At 47.2% G+C, this 25,619-nt stretch overlaps 7 protein-coding genes across 7 annotated transcripts; 3 read left to right on the top strand and 4 right to left on the bottom strand.

Moving 5' to 3' along the window:
- Positions 1-29: 29 nt before the first annotated feature.
- On the bottom strand, positions 30-1,668 carry GGS25DRAFT_507239 (uncharacterized protein). The gene is made up of 2 exons (XM_049262374.1): positions 1,363-1,668; positions 30-1,103 (listed from the first exon to the last, which is right to left on the bottom strand). The coding sequence occupies exons 1-2, from the start codon at positions 1,540-1,542 to the stop codon at positions 369-371; spliced, it is 915 nt and encodes a 304-aa protein (XP_049113064.1). The 5' UTR covers positions 1,543-1,668; the 3' UTR covers positions 30-368.
- Positions 1,669-2,789: 1,121 nt separating this feature from the next.
- Positions 2,790-5,075, bottom strand: GGS25DRAFT_507237 (uncharacterized protein). The gene is made up of 2 exons (XM_049262373.1): positions 4,656-5,075; positions 2,790-4,593 (listed from the first exon to the last, which is right to left on the bottom strand). Exons 1-2 carry the CDS (start codon positions 4,705-4,707, stop codon positions 3,068-3,070), a joined length of 1,578 nt encoding a protein of 525 aa, XP_049113063.1. The 5' UTR covers positions 4,708-5,075; the 3' UTR covers positions 2,790-3,067.
- Positions 5,076-6,290: 1,215 nt separating this feature from the next.
- On the top strand, positions 6,291-9,980 carry GGS25DRAFT_525441 (kinesin-domain-containing protein; the record flags this gene model as incomplete). The annotated part of the gene is made up of 3 exons (XM_049264783.1): positions 6,291-6,770; positions 6,825-8,981; positions 9,045-9,980. 3 exons carry the CDS (start codon positions 6,291-6,293, stop codon positions 9,978-9,980), a joined length of 3,573 nt encoding a protein of 1,190 aa, XP_049113062.1.
- A 1,262-nt stretch (positions 9,981-11,242) lies between these two features.
- On the top strand, positions 11,243-12,563 carry GGS25DRAFT_525440 (uncharacterized protein; the record flags this gene model as incomplete). Its single annotated transcript, XM_049264782.1, has 2 exons — positions 11,243-11,449; positions 11,511-12,563. 2 exons carry the CDS (start codon positions 11,243-11,245, stop codon positions 12,561-12,563), a joined length of 1,260 nt encoding a protein of 419 aa, XP_049113061.1.
- A 2,128-nt stretch (positions 12,564-14,691) lies between these two features.
- GGS25DRAFT_525439 (isoleucyl-tRNA synthetase) lies at positions 14,692-17,811 on the bottom strand (the record flags this gene model as incomplete). The annotated part of the gene is made up of 4 exons (XM_049264781.1): positions 14,692-15,208; positions 15,270-17,421; positions 17,495-17,697; positions 17,762-17,811. The coding sequence occupies 4 exons, from the start codon at positions 17,809-17,811 to the stop codon at positions 14,692-14,694; spliced, it is 2,922 nt and encodes a 973-aa protein (XP_049113060.1).
- Positions 17,812-18,220: 409 nt separating this feature from the next.
- On the top strand, positions 18,221-19,776 carry GGS25DRAFT_450438 (uncharacterized protein). The gene is made up of 2 exons (XM_049258821.1): positions 18,221-18,620; positions 18,885-19,776. The coding sequence occupies exons 1-2, from the start codon at positions 18,386-18,388 to the stop codon at positions 19,652-19,654; spliced, it is 1,005 nt and encodes a 334-aa protein (XP_049113059.1). The 5' UTR covers positions 18,221-18,385; the 3' UTR covers positions 19,655-19,776.
- Positions 19,777-22,311: 2,535 nt separating this feature from the next.
- GGS25DRAFT_507227 (uncharacterized protein) lies at positions 22,312-23,768 on the bottom strand. Its single transcript, XM_049262372.1, has 2 exons — positions 22,730-23,768; positions 22,312-22,663 (listed from the first exon to the last, which is right to left on the bottom strand). The coding sequence occupies exon 1, from the start codon at positions 23,203-23,205 to the stop codon at positions 22,957-22,959; it is 249 nt and encodes an 82-aa protein (XP_049113058.1). The 5' UTR covers positions 23,206-23,768; the 3' UTR covers positions 22,312-22,663; positions 22,730-22,956.
- Between the last annotated feature and the right edge of the window lie 1,851 nt (positions 23,769-25,619).

Raw genomic sequence — 25,619 nt, 5'->3', positions numbered from 1 at the left:
CCCCTTCGCCCATTATGACCCAGATCCATCCATTAACGCCGAAGACGCAAAAGCAAAAACAAATGCAGTCCGGGTATCTCATTATCCCCCATAACGCCTATCCATCCGCCCCCCCCCCCCCCCCCCAGGCGGCCCCTTATCCGGTAACTCCATGCGGAACAACCGCGGCCATATTCGCCATTCGTGATGGCGATTAAAAATATCGAATCGACCCGAAGGTCTTCAGTGTTAAAAAGGGAAAGGAAAAAATGTGTCGAGCGAAAGGTAGAGGTGTTGTGTAGTCGGCTTAGTCGGTAGGTAGGGGCTTGCGAATATGGGCAAGCGCAATAATGCCACCAGTTAGGTAGGTGGGGAGGCAGGCGTCCAGCTTATGAGCTCATTATGAATTGTTCGAACCAGTCTTCGTCGACCTGCTCGACGCCCTCGGCGGGTTGCTCAGGGTTCTCGGGGAGCTGCTGGGGAATCTGGTCGAGAACCTGTGCGATTCCGGTGGGGTCCAGGAAATCCGGTTGTTGCTGCTCTGGCTGCGACTCTTGAGGGTGCTGGGCAGCAACACCCTGCATCATGAGGGCCTTGCGTTGATTCAAGTGACCCAGAAGGTCAACAATGTGGCGGCCCTGCACGGCGTAGGGCTCGCCGGCCTCCGTCCACCAGCCCATCATCTGGTATCTAACGACCAGGCGCGCTCGGATGATACATCTTACCTTCCCACTCACTTCATTGCTCACAACCTCATAGATCTCGTTCCGATCTACCATGAACAGGCGCGTGTCGATTCCTTCCAGAATCAACTGTCTGGAGTGCTCTACTTGTTCCAGAGTAAGGAACTTTCGTCCGAGGTTGTAGAGGGAGTTGTAGGCATAGACATTGGAGCCCGTTGGAGGGCTACTGACATTGGTTCCCTCTGCTTCTGGGGGGTTTACTCGTCCACTACGCTGGTACTCATACATTGCGTTCAACGCAACAACCTCAGGCAGCACGGGCTCCATCATGCTCAGTGGTCCGATTCTGACATCCGAGGCCACGGGGCCTTGCGCCTGTGGCGAGTACTGTGGTTGGTGCTGGAGGGTAGCCTGTGATGGCTCCGTGTTCGTTACTTGGTCCTGTCCACCGAAGGAGTAAGTGACTGGACGTATGATATTGCCCTAGGGCGTTGGATTAAATTGTGAGCGGTGTGTGTGGTATATATAGTGATAGAATAGGACGGTATGGAAGAAGTAGTTGCAAGGAAAGAACACGGGAGGTATCGTATCAACGATGGCAAATACAGCAATATTAGAGCATAGAAAGAACTCAACATGTAGACATGTAGCGACAACGCGCGTGTCATTGCAAGGTCACGGGGGTAATTGCTTTGCTTACCTCAGTATCTTCATCCGCGTTAAGGGGGGCGGTGGTAAGGTTGCCTCCAGCGACAGGTGTGCGACGGGCGGAAGGATCAGCTAAAGGAGCAGGCTCTGCGGTATTGCCTGGCCCTGCGAGACTTGCGACTTGGCTGATGAGGATTTCCCAACCGTCCGATGAAGCAGGATGGTTCTCCATTTTATTATAATAGGAAAAATAATGAAGTACTTAAATAAGCCGATGATGATGAGTCAATGTAGGAGCGTTGCTTGACAAGCTGCAGACAGACTCAAGGAAAGATGTGAGTAAGGAAGTACGAGAGAAAAGCAATCAAAAATATTGCATTGAGTGATTCAGGTTAAGGAATGGCAGGAAAATAAAATAAAAGCAATGGGAAGGTGCACAAAAGTTTTCATGTCAAGTAACGTTGATGTTGAGGGGTGGGAAAGGAGAGGGCGCCGACGAGAAGTGTAGGTGCAGTTGAAAAAGAACGTCAGGAATTGAATAGCCAACGGGTTAAAAAGGAAACTGTGTTTTAAGAAGGGTGAATGGGTTAAATAAGAGAAGACATGCTCTGAAAAAAATTGTCAAGTTGCCAGTTTGGTCAAGGACATCAATTTGTGGGATGGCAGGGGGAAGGTGGGAATTCTTTTGTGTGAACACCATAGAAATTAGGCATATACTAATTATCAGATGCCATGATACCCCTCATCCAGGCCTTAGATATGATAAAGACCGTGCGGGCATGTTCTTAAGAACTAAGTAAGTACCTACCTACCTTGTTCCTAGATGTTCCTTTCCATCAAACGTGCTGCTCAGTAACCAACCTTACTACTACTACTACCACTACCACCACTACTTTTATGATTGCCTTCACTTCCACCCATTTACGAACTAATAGTTCCAATCACTCTTATAAAGTAATATGTATGCAAACATCTTTCATATCAATATAGCTAGATATATGATATAACGAATAGCACTCCATAGGTATATCGATTGCCATGGTGACCTTAACGGCGGTAATAGGCCTAGAGATGAAGGTTCATTAAAATCACAATTTGGGGATGAGAGCAAGAACATATATTTGCCATGCTTAGTATGATGACTAGTTGCCTCTACTCACAGGCTCATGATAAATTGTAATATTTCCGTCTATTCATGTCTACATCTAGGTACCAACTGAGTCGATATATGAATGCATACTGCTTAACCCAAGATATTACACTAAGCGTTAAACATTCGCAACCTCGGCTCGTGACGATTCAAGTTAAGATGAATGGTCAATATACTATCTACCTAGGTAGGTACCTACGGCAAACATACACTGGTAGAGATACCCAATATACCTACACAGCTAGATAGTATTTTGGCAGTACTATAGAGCACTGCTGCTTGTCCCCGGAAGTGATAATTAAAAAAGTAGGTACGTAGGTTAACTCTGATGAGAAAAACGGAAACGCATATTCTTTCTAGAGCCAACCTTGGAATTCTATGTAAAATTACCCAGTAAAGAATGGAAGCACCTAACCTAGATATGTAGGTACCCATCGTCACATTAACAGCCTTAAGTAGGGATCACAGGCTTTAACCTCGAAACAACAGTCCATTTCTCCAGACTATCAGGCGTCCAACAATATCTTCCACTCAATTTATGACGAGTATTATACTTACGTGCGATGCAAGAAAGGGCCAACAACTCCCATACCCCGGCTCCGTAACCTTAATAGACCGTGACTGCACTCACAAAACCATTCTTCAAAACTTCAAAAACCAGTCCAGGAAACCCATATAATGTAGTTGTAGAATCCTCACTCCCGTCAAATTTCTTCGCCGCAACCCCTCCGCTACTATCCTCCCAGCCTCCAAGGAATTCTATGCTGCTCCCAGGGCTATCTCCCCATCCCCTATTGAGCACCATACCCCTCTGACGCCTCTTAGCATCCTCCTCTAATGGATACGTACTCTTCCACTCCTCCCTCAGCCGTTCCTCGATCTCATCGAATAGGGTTTCAGAGTCAAGAGTTTCATCCGGGTTATCGGTTGCAAGATATTGAATCTCCCAGCGGCAACGGCGATGTCGGTTGAATGGGTACGATCCAGGAACATTTGCATGCAGGACCATTTTGGTTGCTACTAATCGGTCTGCTGTACCATTCTTAAACGGAGTAGAACCGGGCACCTCTTTTCCGTTCAAAGCAGCCACCTGAGATGGCGGCGTCTTCGAGGCAGGTTGGGGTGGAGATACAAGGATGTCAAATCCCAGATAAAAATAATTGAAGAAGCATTCGCCCGATACGTTACCAACAAAATCGTCTTCGATAGCTTCGTCTTCAGAGTCATCTGAACCGGTGTGAGCTGAAGATTGGTCAGTGTCGGTCAGATCGTCCGGGCGCCTGTAGTCACCACCGTTTGATCTGGACCTGCTATGGCTCGCAGTGCGCGTCTTGTGGATATACATCCTCTGGTCATTCTTCCTGTAAATGGCATCAGGCGGGCCTAATTCTGCCACCAGATCCTGGGGTGTTGTCTCGCCCAGATTGATCCACGTTGATGCATTGGTCCACTTCTTGAATAGTTGGAGTCTTCCACCTCCATGTATCTTGACAAGAGATATTTCATCAGGCACGACCTCCTTACTCTTATTAAATAGAATTGCCGACTTAACGCTTGGCAGAATTTCGTCCCACAGAGTATCTCGAGCATGTGCCCAAGATTTTCCGCTGAATATGGCAACAGAGGCAGCTGTCTGGCTCGCGGGCGAAGATAGCAAGGATACTACATCTTTATTTGGAGAGTAAGCTGACTTGGGTAAGGGGAAGCTGAAGGCTACACCGGGATACGACAGGATGTAGGTTCCGACCGCGTTTCCGTTTCCTGTGTCATCAGGAGGTATGTACTCCCCTGCGTATGTTGGGCCAAAGAGGCGGTGGTAGATATTCTTAAAAGCCGGTCCATTTGCAGTGTCTCCGCCTAGCCTCGGGGAGCCGACCGCTCCTTGAGAGTTTGCGGGCTTAGCGACATCTTTCTCTTGATAAGTAATGCGGTTCTTTGTGAAGTCAATGACTTCAACAAGCCGTAGTCGTTGCTCGGGACCATCAAAGCGCAAACGTATACCATTTGCAGGAAGGGTGAGAAGCACGGGTTCAGTGACGGGATCGGTCTGAGAGTATGCAAGATCTAGTTTAGGGAAACGCTGAGGTTCGGCTTTCAGTCGTGTCAAAATATCGTGAAGCGAGGCACCGAGCACTAGGAGATAGGGTGATTAGCAATCAACAACACAGTATGATACTAGATCAGCATTTACCAACCGAGGAAGCCTAATCCAACGTTAGGATGGAGAGCAGCTGTAAAGAGAGACATATTCAAGTGATTGTAGTCAAGTATGTGGGTATCCGTGATGTTGTACGACCTTTCAAGCTGAAGAGTGTTAAGCAAGCCAGTCAACCAGCACCTGTTGAATCCATGAAGAGCAGATTAAATAGTCAAGACTTTTATATATATCGTATTTAAGCAAATGCCGACAAAGCAAGAAGCAAGCAATAAGGTCTGACGATAATTATGTTTGCCCCATGGGGAACTAGGTGGCTGGCATTTTAATAATAAGGCTTGAATACGGCAAGCGTTGAAGGTGAAGGAGAAGGAGGAAAGATGAACCTTGAGGTGTCAGATGCGCTGGGACGTCATTTGATCCAGGGCCGCTTAAAGGTCAGGCGGATACAGTATGTATTGTACGTACCTAGTAGTCATGTACTATGTACTGTGTACTTTAATTCTACTACCACATGCACATGTGATGACACTAGTTACCAGACTCTGCAGTCAATGTATTCGTACTTGGTACATACATAAACATAAGGCTTAACCCGATTCAGCTTTTAGGGCATCTTCAACATTTCGCGTCCCATCCCGCGTTCCTACCCCGCCGTTGATATGTACATATGTCTAATCCCTTATCACTTAGTTATCGCTTATCATCTATTCCACTTAGGAATAAGTATGTAAGTACACTGAAAACGTCAATGTTGCAATAGATTTAAAGTTGCTGGGGCAACAGATACAGTAAACCTTGGCCATAACGATATGGAAAAAACACCACCCTTAATTCGTTATAGAGAGATATCGTTATGTAGAAATGGACCCACTGTCATGGTCCGTGTAATGCCGTTGTACCTTTACTGCCATTTTATTGGAAAAGGTACTTACTATTTTATGAAAAATATTGTACAATAGATATTATGCAGTAAGCCAATTTTTCGGCGATTAGATATCGTGGCGGTGATTAGATTTACCTGAAAAAAGGGCAGTCCAATTGGCTACCAAACGCAAAATTCCACTTATTCCACCAAAAATTTATCAAAATAAACGGTTTTTTACACATGGTCCATAACGATCTTGGTGGTGGCGGTCAAAAAATTAACGATATATCGCTAAGGTTAAAATATCGTTATTTCCCATACAAAATTGCAATGTTCCCAAAATTATATCGTTATACAAAAATATCGTTGTCTACCGAATCGTTATGGCCAAGGTTTACTGTAGTACATTTTATTGATGATTTTAGTGGACCTTACCCTAAACTGGCAAAGCAGGTGCATGATTGCCCAGGGTAGGTAATGTACCTAGGTATTTCGTACAACATCGCGTCTTGCATCTGTGCACGATTAATCAAATCCCAGTCTTAACATCAATTTTCACCAATTTTGCATGTCTACTTAGTACTTTGTCGTAGTCGACGCGAACTCATCCCACATTTGCCTCCAGCAGTGATTTTCTATGAATTGATTCATTCAATGTTCTTCTGATACAATCACCGTACTATTTTTTAACACCTTCATCCTGTCCCGCCTTTGTTTTGTTTTGTTTTGTTCTCTTCTGTTCCATTCTAAACACTCCAACGTCTGACGTTGTTAGCTTCAAATAGCTCAAATAGCATCGCGTCCGTGATGCACGGCCGCTCTTACAGGAGCGAGAGGCCCTCGGCGGCTGCCAGCGCCCGTTTGGGTGCTTCTGGACGTCCTGCTATTCGACCACCTACCACCAGGCCATCATCGCTTCGACACCCAATTAATCATCATGCCGCCATTGCCGCAAGAATCGATCGAACTGCTGCCCCTTCACCAGCTGATTCTCTATCATCTGTTGCTACCTCAAGTACCAAGCGCAAGGACCGCGATTTTGAGCTTGAGGCTGGAGAAGAGACTAATATCAATGTTGTTGTGCGATGTCGAGGACGCAATGAACGAGAAGTCCGAGAGAACAGTGCCGTCGTTATTTCCACTGATTCTGTTAAAGGAAAACTAGTCACATTGTCCATGGGTCCCAATGCCCTGAGCAATAAGACCTACAATTTTGACCGTGTTTTCTCCCAAGCTGCTGACCAGAGTATGATATATGATGATGTCGTCAAGCCAATATTGGAGGAGGTATGTCAAGCATGTCAGTCTACCAACCAAAACAGCTAGCTAATCAGGGACCAGATGCTTGGCGGGTTTAATTGTACTATATTCGCCTATGGCCAGACTGGCACTGGCAAAACATACACCATGTCCGGCGATATGAATGAGACGTTCGGTATTCTCTCGGATGCCGCTGGAATTATTCCTCGAGTATTACACTCGCTATTCAACAAATTAGACTCAGCAGACACCGAGAGCTTCGTCAAATGTTCCTTTATTGAGCTATACAACGAAGAACTTCGGGACTTGATCTCTGCGGAGGAAAATGCGAAGCTAAAGATATTTGATGATACATCCCGAAAAGGTCACGCCACCACGATTGTCCAAGGCATGGAAGAGTCCCATATCCAGAATGCAGCGGAAGGCATCAAGCTTCTACAGGATGGTAGTCTAAAGCGCCAAGTAGCCGCCACAAAGTGCAACGACCTCAGCAGCCGAAGTCACACTGTATTCACCATCACAGCTTGTGTCAAACGAACGGGAGAAGATGGCGAGGATTACGTCAGTGCTGGAAAGTTGAACCTAGTGGATCTTGCTGGGAGTGAGAATATCCAACGCTCAGGAGCTGAGAATAAGAGAGCCGCCGAGGCCGGCTTAATCAACAAGAGCTTGCTTACTCTAGGTCGAGTTATCAACGCACTAGTTGATCGTGGTTCGCATATTCCCTACCGAGAATCCAAACTCACCAGGCTCCTGCAAGACTCTCTTGGTGGCCGCACCAAAACCTGCATTATAGCCACCATCTCACCGGCGAAAAGTAATCTTGAGGAAACTATATCAACGCTTGATTATGCTTTTAGAGCAAAGAATATTAGGAACAAGCCTCAGGTTAATCAGATGATCAACAAAAAGACCCTGCTCAGGGAGTTCACACACGAGATTGAACGACTCAAAAGCGAGCTCATTGCTACCCGCCAGCGCAATGGAGTTTACTTGTCGAACGAAAACTACGAAGAAATGACGGTTGAAAGTGAATCCCGTAGAATTCAAAATGAAGAACAAGCCGCCAAGATTGAAACTCTCGAATCCAATCTACGGAATAAGACCCAGGAGCTCTTTTCCTTGACGTCTAGTTTTATGGGCTTGAGGAAGGATCACGACGCTACCAAGGCACAGCTAGATGAGACGCAAGGTGTTCTTGATCAAACCGAGCTCGTACTCGAAGCTACCCGCAAGAGCCTAGCTGAAGAGACCCTCCTACGTAAGGCGCACCAGAAGACCGAAGAACAGATGCAGGCCATTGGCGGTGAGCTCATCACTACCATTCAGAAGACTGTCAAAGATGTAGGGGGCCTGCGAGCCAAGAACAAGAGAAAATCAGATCTGCAGTCGCTAAATCGATCTAATTGGAGAGCGGCTCAAGACCAGGTCTCAGATGTGACCTCGCTCGTGGAAACCCGCATGGAAGAATTCCGGAATGAGCAGCAGCAACACATTTCAAGTATATCCGAAAGAATGCATGCGTTCGTGCAAGAAGAGCTGCTAAAGCTCTCCTCCACTCAATCCTTCCTTGATCAAAACCTTGAACTCTTCGCCGAATCTAAGAAGGAATTAATGCAACAGAAACAGAACTCGAAAGTTGAGATGGATGAGGTACTCGAAGATATCAAGTTAGTTCGTGACCATATCAAAGAAAGAGTGGGGGAGAGTCTCCATACCATTGCGACGGCCGCCGAGACGATAGCCCAGGACGTTCTAAGTGAATTAAGCAGCTTTCACGATCAGTTACATTTGTCATACTCCACGCTTGGTCACGACTTCAAATCAATGTTTGAAGAGCTATTAAATCGCATTGCCTTACAGAAAGAGGAGTCTCACGGTCTCAGAGAACAGCTTGAGCAAGCGGGCGAAACTTTTATCCAGTCAAACACTAATATTTCAACACAATTGCAAGAAGTCATGAACGAGGAACGAAGGCAGGCAGCACAAGATCGCCAGAAGCTCTTGGCACAAATTACTGTACTTGTCAATTCCCACGCTGAAGCCCAAGAGTCGCGCTTGGCCAATAAGGCAGCGTTGATTCAACAAAATGTGCAAGAGAATGGGGCTGCTCTAGAAGGCAGCATAGCTCAATACTCCGAAGGAATGGATACTTGGAACGAAGGGGAATCCAATCTTCTCCGCGACGTTGCCAATTCGCGTGAGAAGCTAAAGACTAAGTTGAAGGACGATTGGACTGTAAGACGCCCCGCCCCCTTTCCACTTACAATGACGGGGTAACCTATACTAACTAGATGACAGGCGGCAAACAAATACAGCACCTCGATCCAGGACACCACCAAATCTGTGCATGCCAAAACAATACGGGTTGTAGACGAGCAGATGAGAGATCTAGATGAGCAAATGACATCTTTGGATGATTTTGTCAACCACGCTCGTTCACAAAATGCCTCACATCACGACAAACAATCACTCTCGATCGAGAAATTATCCAATACTGTAGAAGGGTCATATGCGAATATTGCTGACCATTTTAAAACAACTTGTGCCAGGGTCCAAACTGTAGGCTCGGAAATGGATATTGATGTTGCCAATGCCCAAGAATCTCTAGAGCCTCTACCGGAGGATGTTTGCCAACCCCTCTCTGAACTTCGAGAAGATATCAATGGCGCAACTCTACAAGAATATCAACCGACTGGAGAGACACCGCAGAAGATGGCCTATCAATACCCTACCGAGCTTCCGCATACAGAGGCTCACGAATCGCTTCTTAGAAAGTTCAACGGGGAGTCATCGTCCAGCAAAGCTAAGGTCTTTTCCGACTCGGACTTGAACTTGCCAGAGAATCGGTCGCCATCAAGGCCCTTCTCCTCAGGTAGCACCTACTCACACTCAGAACAAGACAGAAATTCGTTGTCAAAGAGTCTACGTGAAGTGCACCCGAATCTCAGTACGACAGGCGCTCTCAACCTCGATCCCCGCACCAATGCCACCATTCATGGCTTCAGCGCTAACAGTGGGACAGGACTGGGAGAGGCAGCTGGAAGTACAGATGGGGATTTTACGATGCCGCTACTTAAGAAAAGCAGGACGACACGGTCATCGAAAGCAAGCAAGAAGTCGACAGGTGCTGAGGGACGAGAGAACATGCCCCTTCTCTCGTCCATGGTGCCTGGTGGAGGTCGAGAGGTATTCGCACAGAGCGTCACTAGGAGGAAGAGCCCGAGGTTGAACTAAGATGGTTGAATTGGTGGTGATAGGCCGGCGTTTCTGGCTCATCTTCGTCATTGCTACATCAAGATGAGAGGGATTTGTATTATGAGAGTTCCTTCTCTGGCGACGGTAATGGAGTGAAGTGTCAGGGTGTTTTGCTTCTTTCGGGATGATTGAAAAAATGCGTCTTGGTGGGTGTATTGCGTTGAGGGACATGTTTACACTATTCTTGTCCATCGACCTAGCCCGGAGTATGCTGGATACCCCTTGATTTCTGGAAGTTGTTTTCTAGGTACAATAGGCACAGGAAGAATATTGAATTTTCATTATTATTCTCATAATAGTGTTTTATATTTTGGGGGAGGGGGGCAGGCATCAAACCTTGGACTCCCTCAAGTGAGAAGAAGGGGGCATAATCATCTAACCTAACTCTTTCCCCATCCCCCATCCCCCTTCCCCCCCCTTTTTTTTTTCTTTCTAAGCCCCGTTGATTATCAAAATTTTTATTGCGCCTCATTCCCAACGGTACTGGGTAGGATCAAGAACAAAGCATACCTAAGGTACCTAGTATACCTAGTACACTTTACCTGGGGTAGTCGAAGTATAAGTTGGACTTTTCATCTGATTTTCAGGCCATACCTATGATAAGCTGAGGTATTGAACAGAGTTTTGGATGAATCGAAAAAAGGTATATATGTACTGTCTGTGTCACAGCCTCAGGTCGTGTCAACGGTCTTGATTGAATTGAAACATTGAATGGTTATGCTTATTTGCTGCATTTACTTTACTTTCTCATCTTTCTCACCTTACGCCTTGAATTAATTTTCTTTCTTTTAATGTTCTCAAATAAGACTCCATCCATAAGTAACCTGAGTAGCACACTTGAGTAGCCCACTTCTGCTACCCCGTTTCTTTGATTGTTACAGCAACAGCAACACGTCGCCTGCACCACGGCGCAACTTACAGCCAGGAGTTTTTGGGGGTGGCCTTTTTTCTACAATTCGCACGCGTCTACGACTGTAAACGCATACTAGTGATTTAGTTCTTGCCTGAGGAGGATGTTTCGTTCTTGCCCAAGTTCTTACACAGTCGTGTCACGTACATAACATTCTCTTTTTTTTCTTTTTTTTTTCTTTTTCTTTTCCACAACCTCTTCAATCACTTCCGTCCATCGCAATCTTTTCCACGTCATTCACTTCAACGTTCAGTATTTTACGACATTACAACATCTATCAATTCTCATCAACTTCACTTCAACCAACACAGTCAATCGCGTATTGTCTACTATGGCGAACCAACCGCCAAATTTTCATGTTATACCTCACCATATTCATGCACTTGGTCATGTCGAACTTCTTATGCCTGGGCAAGTGGCAGTCCCTGCGCCTCATCATCTTCCCCCTATCGACAACGACAACCCGGCGGAATTCTTCCACCGGAACCGCAACCAAGCAGTGGTCTGCGTAATATGCGGTGTCATATTGAAACCAACGGTGAGTAGCTACGACTCATGTCATTTAATAGGCAATTATAATTCGCTAACATTACTCCTAGATTTCCTCGGGGATTGGCAACCCGGTGCGTGATTGGATGCGTCCAGGCTTGATCAAAGCCAAACCTGGATTCTTCGAATGGTGTCGATCCCAGGAAGGGGACAAGGGCCGTGGATCTCGCTCCGAAGATCATGAAAAACAGATAGATTTCTATCGGGTCCGTCATTTTTTGGGCGGCCCTACAGGCTTCTATCTAACAAACAACGTCACCAATGTGGCAATCGACACTCGTGATACTGAAATGTACTTGCCAGTTCATCATTCATGCTTCCAGGTTGCGAAAAGCTTTTGTCGCTACCAGTCTCGGTTTGATATGAATTTCCGGGATGTATACAACCAGCAAGGTGCACATGGAGGAACACCTACTGGCATCGCGCATTTTTATGAGATATGGATGAAGCGCGCGCTCCTGATGGAGCCTGGAAACCTCGGTCCTCTCCAGCATCCTATTGACGAGCCGAACCGGTACCTCGGCGTCACATTTGTAAATGATTTGCGATTATATGGCATTTACTTGCAGCGAAACTCCCCGGAGTTTCGCGATCCTCGCTCTCATCCTCGCTTGACGACAATCAATATTATAAAACTCGCAAAGCGCATGAACATCCGTCAGATCAGTCACCAACATCGTGACATCGGCACATTTTTCGCGTGCCGCATGCTGGCTCGAGCAATAAAGGATAAGCTGCCTCCCGAGATTCGCAACCGTATTTACGAGGAAATGGAGCCTTTCGAGGATCTCCAACTCGATGAAATGATGTGCACGCGTGTTTTGCCTCCGCGGTGGTGGAGAGACCGATTGTTCAATGGGGATCTGATCCCCTGGTTGTTCGACTTGGACATCGATATGGCGCGAGAGATGAATGGCCATGGAGAAGATTGGGACGATGGCTTGGACTGGGAGTATCTGTGCCGACAGCTGGCCCATCCTAGCGTCAACTCTCGCTTGCTTTCCGGCATGGATTATCTCAAGAACCGCCGTCGCATCTGGACGATCCTGGGAAAGGCTACCCTTGGTACGATTGGCTGCCGCCGCCAAAATAGTACCTCTTAGAGAGGTAATAGCATGATGTCCAACCTATTAAGCCTGGGAGTTGTTACGAGATTACATGGCCTAAGAAGAAGAACCGACTTACTGATATATGGTCCTTGGCCTTGGAGTTTGTAACATTAAAGCCCGTCATTCCCGCCCCTATTGGTAAGTGTTGTACAATCTCCTCGACTCGCCAATCCATCCACAAACTTCCAAGTGATTCATTTGCTAACAATTCCCCTTCTTCATCATTTAGGTGCCCGTTATGCAAGAACAGAAACACGCGCCTTTTACCGAATTGTTGTAGCAATCGTGCTCCACTCGAAGGCTTATAGTCCAAGGGGAATCACGGCACTCATTTCCTTTTCATTCGTTTTTCCTTTCGTTCATTTCCACTGTCATTTCCTTTTCCCCCAACTCACACGACATAAACATTCGCTCTCCTTGCTATTGATTTCCCCCTCTCTCACATTCCGGTTCACGACTTGGCATGCTACGCACGATACCCATGATATTGACGAAGGAAAATCGGACATACAGGGACAATGGGACAATGGGACGAGAGTACTAGGGGACTAAGGAGTTTACGGGCACGTTAGGGGTGTTCAGTACGGTGTTTCGGTGTCCTTGATGCTGTTACGCTTTCGGGCAAGCAGGCAAGGCGTTTGGGAGGCTTTGAGTTTGCGATTCCTTCCACAATGGCTAATTTGCTCCATGGGACATTCTAATTAATCCAGGAATAGTCTAACAATGTGCTGTATGTACAATATGTACCATATGGCAAGTGGGCACGGCTCGTGTCTATCTAGGTAGTCTTTTGTTCGCTCCGACTATGGTTTACTTAAGCCGGATAGTTCAATAAAGACAACAATAAAATATCACGTTTGTGGAAAGACTAATGTGCCTACTTGTTAATACACACTGTTACGTGAAGGGATGGGATGGGGTGAGGTGTCATAGATTATATTATATTATACCCATGGTGTTTCGTCTGGCTCGTCACTTATGAGAGGTGATATTTTATCACGAAGACAAACAAGTGAGCCAGCGGCGTCATTTGGATGGACCTTTGCTCTTCCTTGTGAGGACCTACCTATGTAGAGGGGATGAACGCTGTCTAGCAGTTGGTAGTTACATATTATCTCGCTGACACATGCACAATGCTGTGGCTACCGGGGTACCTAGGTACTAGAACTCGCCTATCGTAGAGGACCATCGAATACATAAGCAGTAACTAGTACCCATATGTAGTTATTCCTACCTTAGTATGTACATAATCATATTATCTGCTGGAGGTATTGTACCTTCCTAGGTAGGTACATTAGGGAGGTAACTTGGTATATAGGTACGCGCACAGTCTCTATGTACATGTAGATTAGCCAGTAGAAGTTACGATGTAGTTACCGAGCAAGTATAGGTATTTACCACGCACCTTCCCACACACACACACACAATCTCAGATATTCCCAGCCAGCCAGACAAGTGGAAGGTATGTACATACATATGTCTGTCTGTCTGTCTGCATGATACAAGGGAAGTCCGCCGCGATGTCTGATTCAAGGTACATTGGGTATGTATGTAGGTATGGTTGCGTGACCTAGGTATATACCTAAGAATAAACATTCAAGGTTCACACCACTGGGGTTGGTTTGTCTGGCCACGTGAGCAAGTGTCAGCTGATTGTAAATTTCACTCGCCGTTTGAGATTGAGTTGCGGGAAGTTCCAAGCTATTTACCTAGAGATGGTGACATTAACTATAGCCGAAGCGCAACATATTCCCTAGCGGTAGTTATATATACCTGCTTAGGGTACCTACATACCTACCTAGGTTGGGTAGGTAGGTACAAGTATCAGCTTACACTCCCCTCCTATATAGTGATGTATTGCCCGGGGATGGTATGGTTTTCGTTTTCACTGTACGATGTTCAGTTACTCTTGAATCTATGATATAAAAGACGACGGCAGCACCTGGGCATCACGAAGGCACTTCCTTATCATCAAGTATATACAGGCTTGATGAAGACGTGCGCTAAATCGCGGCGTACACGCCATTGTGATATCATGATATCACCTCCTGATATTAGCTTTACGCATTCATCCGTATATACTAGGTTACCTATATATACATAGTACCTAAGCGGCGAAGATCTATTCTACAGGGTTATTGGCCACCACCTCCTCGCACCGCTGGCACGGCTGGTCCTCTGCCGGCGCAACATAGCGCCAGCAACGGGGGCACTTCGCCTGCTTCGGCGGCAGAACCACTACGGTTCCCTTGCCACTTTCCACCTCGAAGTCCCGAACGTAAGACCACGCTGCGTCATCCGGGACGGTGGCGTTGAGCTCGACCGAGGAGACGACGAACATGCCATCTAGCTCGTCAGCGTAAGCCTCCAGCGCGTCTTTTATGGCGGGTTCTTTTTTGGCGGGTTTTTTTATGGCGGGGTCTGGAACAGCGGGGTCTGAAACAGTGATGATGACTGAACACTGGAGCGACGATCCCAAGACTTTGTCAGTTCGCGCGGCCTCCAGTCCGGATTTTATGGCTGCGTGGGCGGACATGAGCACTGGTAAGTGTTTCCGTAAGACGTCTAAATCACGGGTGAGACGCGTCTTATCAATAATAGGGTCCTTGTAAAGTTGGTGGAAAGGATGGACCAAAGATCTGTACTCCAAGGTTAGTTGATAATGCTATCGCATAAGGTGAGATAATTCTTCGAACGTACGAGTCGTTCTTCATCCACTCGGGGCGGTGGTCCCACGCCTCTTCAACCAGTAACGGTGTCATTGGTGCCAACATACGCAGGAATCCAGTCAACAAAGGTTCGAGGACGCCTCCTCCGTCGCCACAATATAGTCGATCCTTGGAGGCTTCAATATAGAAAGCCGACAAGTCGTTCGTTATCCACCGATTCAAGGCGGCGAATCCCTTGAAGAATTCGTGCTTTCTGAATGAATGGAGCACTTCTTGCATCGTATCCTCTATCTGTATAATGGCAATATGATCCGCCGTGGTTAGAGGTGAAGTTCTAGCGGATTCGTGTAGTGAGCCTAGAAGCATCTTGATGGTAGTGCGGTATTTGATCAGTGCTATATGGATAGCGCCGAGAACGGGAACACCAATAGTCACATCTCGGGTATAGTCGCTGCTTGCAGCCCATAATCTAAGAGCATCTGGGCCTAATGCATCGAAAGTGGGTGATCCTGGAGACCCTGTCTTGCCTTTCTTCGGTTTGATGGGTGGTAGGAGAGAACCGTCCATGACCTGCTGCGGCTCTATGATATTTCCCAGAGACTTGGACATCTTCTTGCCGTGTTGATCCAGGGTAAAGCCATGGGTGATCAACTGTTTGAAAGGGGCTCCCTTCTCGTTCTTTTCAGCGACTACGGCGATTCGCGTGAGGAGACTAGACTGGAACCAACCACGATGTTGGTCGGACCCCTCTAAATATACATTCGCACGGCCCTTCATCATGGTCCAACTGCTGCCGCTGTCGAACCATACATCCATGGTGTCCCTGCCTCGCCGATATATCCCTTTGTTCCTTATCTCGCTCGGTACCCAGTCTTGGCTGTCCGGGGGATCCTCCCACCAAGAATCGCTACTACCTCGCCCTTCAATCACAGAGATGATATGGCTGATCACACGAAGGTCCGCCACAACCGCTCCCTTCTCGTCATACAAAACCGGGATAGGAACTCCCCAGGCACGCTGGCGCGATATGCACCACTCGCTTCGGCCTTGGACGAAACTCTTAAGCCTACTTCGACCTGTCTCGGGAAAGCAGCGGATCTTGTTGATGGCCTTGACGGCTTCTTTTTTGATAGATGCCACACTAGCGAACCATTGCTCGGTAGCTCGGATCACGACTGGCTTCTTCGTTCGCCAGTCGTAAGGATACTTGTGCACGTATTTCTCCACTAGTAAGACGTCGCCGTATGGTTTGAGAAGGTCAAGAACATTTTGGCCGCCACCCTCTATCACGGATGGAGCCGACTGTAATAGTTCAGGGGCATCAGGGAAGGCCTCTGCGGTGAACTTTCCTTCGTCATCTATGGAGGTGGCCGCAGGTATGCCATGGGCCCGGCATACTTCATAGTCGTCGAATCCGTGGCCAGGAGCGAGATGTACTAATCCAGACCCCGAGTCCGCTGTCACGAAGTCGGCGTGTATTATCGGTTGTGGTGGAGCGGTCTTACCCCGGAGTCGGTTGGTGTACTTCAAGGCAGTTAAGTCCCCACCCTTGAATGTTCCCAAAACCTCGAAATCCTCCTTCGCGCCGAGTTTAGAGATGAGAGTGTCGAGTAGATTCTGGGCTACCAGCAGGCTAGTGCCCTTGTAGTGAACGAAATCATATTGCATTTCCTCTCGGACAGCGATCGCTCTGTTGGCGGGAAGCGTCCATGGCGTCGTCGTCCAGATCACGGCATACAGCGGCCCCTCTATGTCATTGAGACATTGGAACCGAGGGAGGTTTCTCCATTCTTCAGTGATAGGAAACCTGACCCAAGCAGCCTTTGAAACGTGATTGTTGCGGTATTCCAACTCGGCTTCAGCCAAAGCCGTCTTTGAGGAGGGCGACCAGTAAACAGGCTTGAATCTGCGGGAGATGAGACTTCTCCTGAACATTTCCCGGAACAGACGGAGCTGTCGTATCTCGAAATGTAGATCCATCGTCGTCCACTTCTGATCCCAGTCCGCCATAACACCGTACGACCTAAAGTCGTGCATCTGCTTCAGGACATTGGACTCGGCTAGTTCTCGAGCCCTTTGCCGGAGCTGCGCTGGTTCAAGCTTAGTGCCCCATTTTTCTAGAGCTTTGAGCTCGATGGGGAGACCGTGACAGTCCCATCCCGGGATGTAATCTACTCTTCGGCCTACGCGTATCAAGGAATGAGATTGACTTCACGCAAAGTTTTTGTAGGTGAGATTGAAATGAGGACGACCAACCTTGCGATAGTTTGACCCTCAGGACCATGTCCTTCAGGATCTTGTTCAAGGCATGGCCTACATGAAGGTTGCCATTGGCGTAAGGCGGGCCATCGTGAAGGACAAAATCGTCATCGGGGGGCCGGTTTTCCTTCTGCCATTGGTAGAGATCGTCAGCACATCGCTTGATATACTGATCCCGGACAGTAGGGAGAGGTCTCGGGCTAATCTGAAATGATTAGCTAGAGTTTATATAAGGGGGGCAAGGGGGGCAAGGAGGTAGCATACGGAAACGTGGATTTTGGTAATCTCAACGTCGCCGACCACGATCTCGACATGATAGCCTCTATCTATACCATATTACAAGTAGATGATTGGGTACCTGATACTTATGGAAATAGAGCTATTGTATCATTGGATATAGTTGATATGTTTTATTTTATTTCATTTTTATATTCTTTTGCTTCGCATTCGCAGTCGGCTTCTTCTCAAGGGAATAAATTTAAACAGAACCTTGAATAATTTATGAGTCTTATCGATTGCAGTGTGCTTGGATTCAACAGCCTCAATTCCTCAGCCAGTCGCAGCCACAAAGGGTAACTAACGATTGAGCCAAGTTATGGCCCCACTAGATAACCTTAATACCTCTTATCGATAGTTACTAGTATCATGTCGAGGTCCTATCGATAAAGAGCTCATTGCCCCAGAGCCATAAGCTCGAGACATCCCTGACCTTAGGCAGGTACCATCCCCAAGTGCCACTGTGCCAGCCCCAATTCGTGGAATTGAGTCAATGACTAAATAATCCAATTCCTCCAACATTTTCTTCAACTCTTCAATTCTTTAATGCTCATGTGCCGCGATATGCGTCACGCTTCTTCTTACTATTAATTACTAATTCCCAACTTAGGTATGGCCCCAATTCGACGATACCTTCGCATTACCAAATATTCCGTCATTGAGTGTCGTATCTATCTGGATAATCCCGCGTTGGCTCACGCGTGGCTTCTCAACCCGAGGAATCCCGTTCTGCCAAGAGTCATTGAGAGTATACGGCCTCTCGTATTACCCAAATTGCGGGAGGAGCGAGAACGAAGTCGCAAACGAAGCACTAAGAAGAAAGGTATCAAGGATGTAGTAGTTGAAGGTAGGTTGCATACCTAGCTAGCACATTGGACCATATCATACATACATACCATCTACATATATGTAGGCTTGCAATGTACTGTACATACATGCTAGCATTTACATGATACTAGGACTAGGTTAGATACCTAGGTTAGTATAGTACATCGTCTTCGTCAGGTCTCTATTCTGCCCTACTCTCTGCATGGTCTATGGTCTATGGGGAGATCTACATACGTTTGTAGGTACCACTTGTGTTGATTGCAGCATGTAACAATCATCACAGACGATTTCGAGGTATCCATATTCCTCACCGAGACAACCACACGCCACTCGCTGCTCACAAAGCACAAACATTTTCATGACACCACTCAAACCAAACTAACCTCAAACTCGGGTCGCCTCATCGGCGAGACAAACGAGGCACCTATCGATGTTGATGCCGCGGCGGAATTAGCTCCCACAATTCGACAGGAGGAGAGTGACGGCGAAGATGCTGCAGCCACTTTGGCCGCCATCCCAGTGGCAGATGAGACTGCAGCGGCTAGCAGCAGCGGCAGGCGACCCAAGCGTGCACGCAGAGCTACGGAAACAGAAGCAAACGCAGATCCCGACATGATTGATCAACAAAACAGTGGCGTAGAGATCGTATCGGATAGCCAGGATGAAGACGACCAAGATGACGGCCTGTTTGTCAGTGATGAAGATCCAGTTGATCATGACGATGCTAGCACGCGGCCACCACCAGCCAAACGTCGCAAGGAAGCTACCACTGCAGCGCAGGGTTCCATTGACGAAGAGGACGACAAAAAGAAATTGGCCATGGACATCTCGTACGAGGGATTTTCTATTTATGGACGCGTGCTGTGCCTCGTTGTCAAGCGCCGCGACGGTAGCATCGGCAGCGGCCCCCAACCTGCGGGTCGCGGCAGCAAGCCGGCCGCAGCGACCAGCGGCCATGCGACGAAACCTGGGGGCGGCGGAAGCGGTGGACAGGCAATGATGGAGAACTTCATAATGTCGACCCAAGTACCGGCCGGCGCAGACATCTCGTGAGCGGTGCCAACCATAGATTGGTGGTTACCGGAGTAGTATTAATGCACGTCACCCTAATCTTCGACCACGTGGGCTATAGGATTCGGCCGACCATAGCTTCACAGCCTGCGGTTTGCCAGTGTTCGTTCTCGTTTGCTTACTAGGCATACATAGACTACATATCGTTCCAGAGCGATCTCTCGGCGGTGAACGCCATCATCTTAGAGATGGGAGATCGTTACAGATTTGTTTTTCAAACTACATATGCAGACGCATATGGATAAGACCCATCCAGCAATACCTCATCTCCCTCATCCCCTCCTAGCCATTCAGTATATTGTCAATGCAGCGTCGGACATGAATCCTTCTGCCGTGGAACGCAAGGCAAAGCCTATCGTAGTGTATCCATCCACACAGACTGATACTCGGAGACCAGTTTGGCAGAAATCGTCGCTATGTAACCTACCTATGTAGGTACTTACCGCACGTTTCTTCTGAGACGTCGCTGCAGGGCCACGTTGGTTATGTAGTATATAGTATGTAATCTGCAGCACCAGATCAGCCTCTCTCTTCCTCGTGAGACAGAAGCCGAGCAATCAGGCCATGGGCGTGATCTTACCTAAGTCATGTAGCCAGACAATCTAGGCTCTGACTAGATATGTGGGATGGAATTATATGCTGTGACGTATGATGTGTGCAGAATTTCGAGTTTCGAAGGTTTTTTTTCAACCACACCGCCTATCCAGCCCCCAACGCCGAGGTGTCTTGCATTAAGAAACCCCCCTCGGTTTCTGAAGGGGTTTTCTGTCTGTCTGAGAGATTAGAAGCGTTTTGTGGTCTGCTGATTGCATTCAATGTATTGGATTGGATGTAAAGTCTACAAATGACATGGCAGGGACGGAGTATTAGAGCCGGCGAGTGCAGATCATTTTTTTTATTGAAAGGGGAAAAATAGGGGGCCGGCAGTGTGTGTCCCCATGCATACTTTTTTTTTTTTTTGATAGTGGGAAAGGAATAACTGGTTGCGGTCTTAGTAGTGGTAGAGGCGTGATGAAAGCATAGTTCGTATAGTATTACGTTTAAACAAGGTTGGTTTAAGATACAATAACAAGAACGATCAACACCTCATATTTTCGGGCTCGGCACCGCTCCGCGCCGAGCTTAAAATCGGAGACTGCGGAAGCCGGTTAGATTCCGGCTCCGAGCTCCGGTATACAGGCGGGGGAACATGAAGGATCGAGGGGTGTAATACTATCTACGTACGAACGAAGGGGGTCATACATTGGGTGTGTGCATAGGTACCTAGGTAAGTGCTTAGTCTAAGTGTACTTGCGCCGTTCTATGCAGGTGTTTCTATCTTCCATGGTACAAGTAGAGGATGAGGGTAATCTGTAGGTTACTATGCAGGTAGGTAGGTTCTGAATATATGCATTAGGATCCATGGATGACTACATGTACGGAATATCCGCCTTTGTTTACACTACACGGCCTATGGAATACAGGATACCATGTGTACTTTGGTGTCCTGTATTTCGACTTCCAAGTACCAAAACAATACGATGCCTATGAAGATTCCAGTGTCAAAGGACAAGGTCGTTCAGTCCCTAGCCATTTGTAAAATATAACTCCAAAGAAGTCTCTGTAAGAGATATCAATATATCCCCATTGCCCGGGTTGTCAACACCGCCCCCTATACCAAGCCAATAATTTGCAGGTGCTTACAATGGATATCCACACTTTCAATATTGTAATTATGAGGTCAAACGTATATGTAATACTCTTGTCAGCATCGTCCATGTATCAGACAGTGGAGGGCAAATCCAACCCGCCGATGATTTTTAGGTGCTTAGACAGGTGAGTAAGTAAATATACGACAATGACACTATTTTCAATAAACCGTCTAACCAAATCCAGCTACGGAGAAAGTAAATAGCTATATGTATGTCTAAAACTGAGTAAGATTTCTATTTATAGCCCTTTGGAGAGCTGCTGCATGGCTCCGCATCGAAGTTATGTATCGCTATGCCTACCTGGGAGAGGAGCTACTTCCCAAAGGAGAGAAACTAGCATATCAATACATACTGCCGGTAGTACGCTTGCATCTACATGCACATGGATATGTATGTATGTGTGCTGACACATGCGCAATATAGGAATCCGTTTATACCTACCTACCTGGTATAGTACATCATAGCAAACGCCAAATATACTCCCACCAAAAGTTGTCAGACGAAACGAACATGCCCTTGGTATGATGGGAAACGGCCAACAGTTGCCCTTTTTGTGATTGTTGGTGGTGGCAACGTTGTGTGGCTTTTTTTTTTTTTTCCTTTTTTGTTTTTTTGTGATGGTTTTCAGCTGTGAAAATCCATGGTTGATGGGATTTTAGTTAATGCGCGCAATGAGTTCGGGCTGGTTCCAACACGCAGGTGATTTCGACGTCTAGCGAGCAAAAGTACATACATGTCAAGCTTTTGGAATTGCACACGTTATGTATTGTGATATATCAACATTTCGTATAGAAGCTAAATGTAGGTGTGATACTTGGAAACCTAACCTAGCCGGTTTACCTGAACTACGAACATTGAAGCCCCTTCACCCGGGCTTTGTTCCAAATTAGGGACGGGGTCCAATATATATCGGGATATGAGCAACTTGTTTTTGCGAACACCGCGACAACCTACCTAGACATAATAGCAAATAAATTCACCCTTACTACAGACTCACGGTCGAAAAGCCCCTACCCCCTCGTTCATCATATGATTGCCAGTATAGTATCCCCTCCCCCCCGCAGAAGCGGCCCGTGTGGGCGGCCGTTGTTTGTCTCATGCCTCGCATTTATCGTGCTTCGTCGAAAGGACTATGCCCGGGACTACATATAGGTACCTTGCCTGTTAACCCGTGATCTCCCTCCCGGAGCTGTGGGCGGAGATAAGATCGGCATTTTTCTTGGCCCTTTCTTTCACGCGCACCTTGTCGTATACAAACCCCAACCAACAACCGTGACCTAGAACATTGAGTCTGGGGGTCCTGAGCGTACACAGTAAGTCCCGCGCAATATCAGTTTGGGATGAATTTGAGGTTTGTTATACATACGTGACTATGTATGTACATATGTAGGTATGCATGTGTATGTATGTGTGTAGAAGGGTACGTATCAATTCATATCCCCGGCTGCGGCGGAGTGCATACATACATGTATTGGACGACCGCCAAGGGAGACGCCAGAGAGAGCTTCCATTCGTTTGGGTCACCTCGCAACGCAAATAGTACTCTTCTGGGTTAGTCGTTAACGCAAGCAATTTATGACATTCTACGAGCGGCTAAGCTAAATAAATAAATGCATTTTTGAAGAACCCCCCCCCCTTCCAGGCTGTCAATATGTCAGACAGACCAGACTTGGATAGGTACATACATATATATCCTACTAAACTACTAACTACGTACAGACCTAGTGACGCAGGGTAAGCGGTGGAATATTCTCCGCTGATGTATGTATGGGCCAGCAGCAGCAGGTAACTATATACTATGTATGTAAACCTAGGTTTTACATATGTATATGTCGACAGCATATCGTTCTTGGCAATGGTCAGCCGTTCAATTAGGTGAACTTGAGAGCATTGGGTTTAGAATGCTGACTGACTGACTGACTGGGCGCGCGCAGGATTTCGAAGGTCAACACGATTCGTCAGCCTTTCTCGTTTTCATGCGGCAACCCACCACCCCTCCCTGGGCTGCTACTCAGCCTGCTTTTGCCCTTGCGCTATTACCTCTCGATGTACAGTACATAACTACCTACATGTTCATCTTGAAGTTCATGTTGCTCCCCCTCCCCTCCACGCCCCGCTCCAAGTTTCCCAGGTTCCCAAGCTAAGCGAAAGAGTCACGGTTGCTGATTAGCTTGGGCTCCTCGGCATTGGGTATCATGTCCAGGAGCAAAGTTCATCTTGGCTACCTGCATACATGTATACATATGTCATGTACAATACATATAGTAAATATTATGTAGCTATAAGTAGTATGTAGCTGCCTACTAGGCACTAGATATTTTGGAGCTAGGATCTCTGCCTTAGCAGTAGCAGGGCTGCAGGACAGGGTCTGTAGCGTCGATACCATACATGATGGTGTTCATCAGCTGACGATGGGGGGGGGGGGGGGGAATGATTTATTTTGACCTAGGTTCGTTAGTACATGGGTACTAGTTATTACATACTATGTAGTCAGGTTTCGGCTACGTCGGTCTCTTTTCTATTAGTCGACGTTGCGCAATCCTGGCTGGGTTAGGTACATAGTGTACTGGTGGTGGCTGGGGCTACATGCTATGATACCATAGTCCGTATGTCCGTTTCGCTATTGTACAATAGGTACACAATAGTTACACACACATGAAGTATTTTAAGAATAATATCATACTGGTACATACCTAGGTAAGTAAGTATCGACGCCGTGCTTGAACCGCCTCTCGCCTAGAGTAGCTATCTTCGCAAGATGATCTCCCAGCTATCATCAGCATATTTGCCCTTTCCGTTTCCCCTCTTCTGCCACGACTTGTTCCGTGTGGCACATTCGTAGTTAGTTCTGACGCGGGATCCCTCAGACTGTAACAAGGCGCGGCGGGATGGAAGTCCCTTGGGACAGCCTGCCATTGGTGGATCGGAATATAGATCACGACGCTTGGATTGGCCCCAAAGGAGAACGGAGGGGGAGGGGAAGGGGAAGGGGGGGTTGTTGTTGGCTGTGTTCATGTTCTCCTCGTCATAGAAAACTTGTTATCTCTCTCTCCCCCATACCCCCCCTCGCCCCTCGTCAAGCTTATCCGGCTGCATTTTTGGGATTTTTTACCATTGGGACTGTGCTCCCAGAGACACGTGTGGCCGCAAGATTGCAGATCGAGATTCTTGGCAAAACCAGAGCGTCGGATTCCCTCGGCAGGCAGCGGGATATCGATAACTAGTATTTCGCTTTTCGGGGTTCGTACATGATAGTATACATACCTATACATGGGCATTCAAATGTACATACATGTATGTTTTTTTTCTCACCCAAAACATTCAAGTCATGATGCGATACGACATCGACTTTGCGTTTTCCCGTTCGTTATCGTATGTTAAAACATTGACGATATTACTTGGGGTCCACGCGCCGATCTTGCCTTCGGTCCGTGGGTACCATGGTTAGGCTACCTGAGGTAGATACCTATTTTATTGATCATTAGGATAAACGATCGTGGCTTGTGATGCGGAGCTTTTCGTGTCGCTAGCCTTATGTACTATGGAAAAAAAAAGGGTACCGAGATATATCTACATACATGTTTCACTCTGAGTGCGACTACGTACACATGTGCGCATAGTTATCTTGCATCGTGTTGTTGTTGTTGTTATTGGTGTTGGGTGGCCCCCACTGCAACTACATGATACCATCTTCTATCGCGTTCCCCCTCCATGCGCTATTAGAGTGCTGCCCACCACTTTCCCAGTGATGATGTAGGCGGAGAGTGAGAGGTTCGACGAGGGGGCCGACGATCGCCCGCGATTACGGTTTCACTGTTCGCTCGTGCCTGTCAGCCCGAATTTTGACGAGCGAAAAGGCTCCCGCTTATCCGTCGTTCGGGAGTTCTTGGCTCATTTTAGCGGCCGCGTGACCAAAGCCAAAGTGATTGGCGTATTAAAATAGGTTGGCAGTGTACCTAGGGAATAGGAAATTGTGTGCGAGCGACAGGAAACCGATACGATGGGTCTTGGCCGGCAATACCATATATCAATGGTTGCTCAATAGGTCTTATGCCCGAGAGATAGATAGTTACAAACCTAGTGAAATGACGACTAACGACTATCGTCCGAGAATATTGGTACCTGTCAGACGTGAGGACGGAAACACCCTATCAGAAGGCCGGATTTGCGCCTTACAGGTTCAATTTAAATAGAGCAGGCTCGCAAATCCCCCACAGTCGTGACCAGATCCGGGAAGATAGGTTGTCGATCAATGA

The sequence above is a fragment of the Hypoxylon fragiforme genome (genome assembly GCF_022984875.1).
Source record: "Hypoxylon fragiforme strain CBS 206.31 chromosome Unknown GGS25scaffold_9, whole genome shotgun sequence".
NCBI lineage: Eukaryota > Fungi > Ascomycota > Sordariomycetes > Xylariales > Hypoxylaceae > Hypoxylon > Hypoxylon fragiforme.
Note: the sequence above shows the minus strand (reverse complement) of the source record. Positions and strands in the feature narration are given on the sequence as shown.

Bases quoted from the DNA above. Each gene is read 5' to 3' on its own strand.
- GGS25DRAFT_450438 (XM_049258821.1), top strand. From the start codon at position 18,386: ATGGCCCCAATTCGACGATACCTTCGCATTACCAAATATTCCGTCATT. The intron at 18,621-18,884 runs GTAGGTTGCATA...CAATCATCACAG, and splicing joins CAAGGATGTAGTAGTTGAAG to ACGATTTCGAGGTATCCATA.
- GGS25DRAFT_507227 (XM_049262372.1), bottom strand. From the start codon at position 23,205: ATGCTGTCGACATATACATATGTAAAACCTAGGTTTACATACATAGTA.
- GGS25DRAFT_507237 (XM_049262373.1), bottom strand. From the start codon at position 4,707: ATGTCTCTCTTTACAGCTGCTCTCCATCCTAACGTTGGATTAGGCTTC. The intron at 4,594-4,655 runs GTTGGTAAATGC...CCTATCTCCTAG, and splicing joins CGTTGGATTAGGCTTCCTCG to TGCTCGGTGCCTCGCTTCAC.
- GGS25DRAFT_507239 (XM_049262374.1), bottom strand. From the start codon at position 1,542: ATGGAGAACCATCCTGCTTCATCGGACGGTTGGGAAATCCTCATCAGC. The intron at 1,104-1,362 runs GTAAGCAAAGCA...TTCGGTGGACAG, and splicing joins ACGCGGATGAAGATACTGAG to GACCAAGTAACGAACACGGA.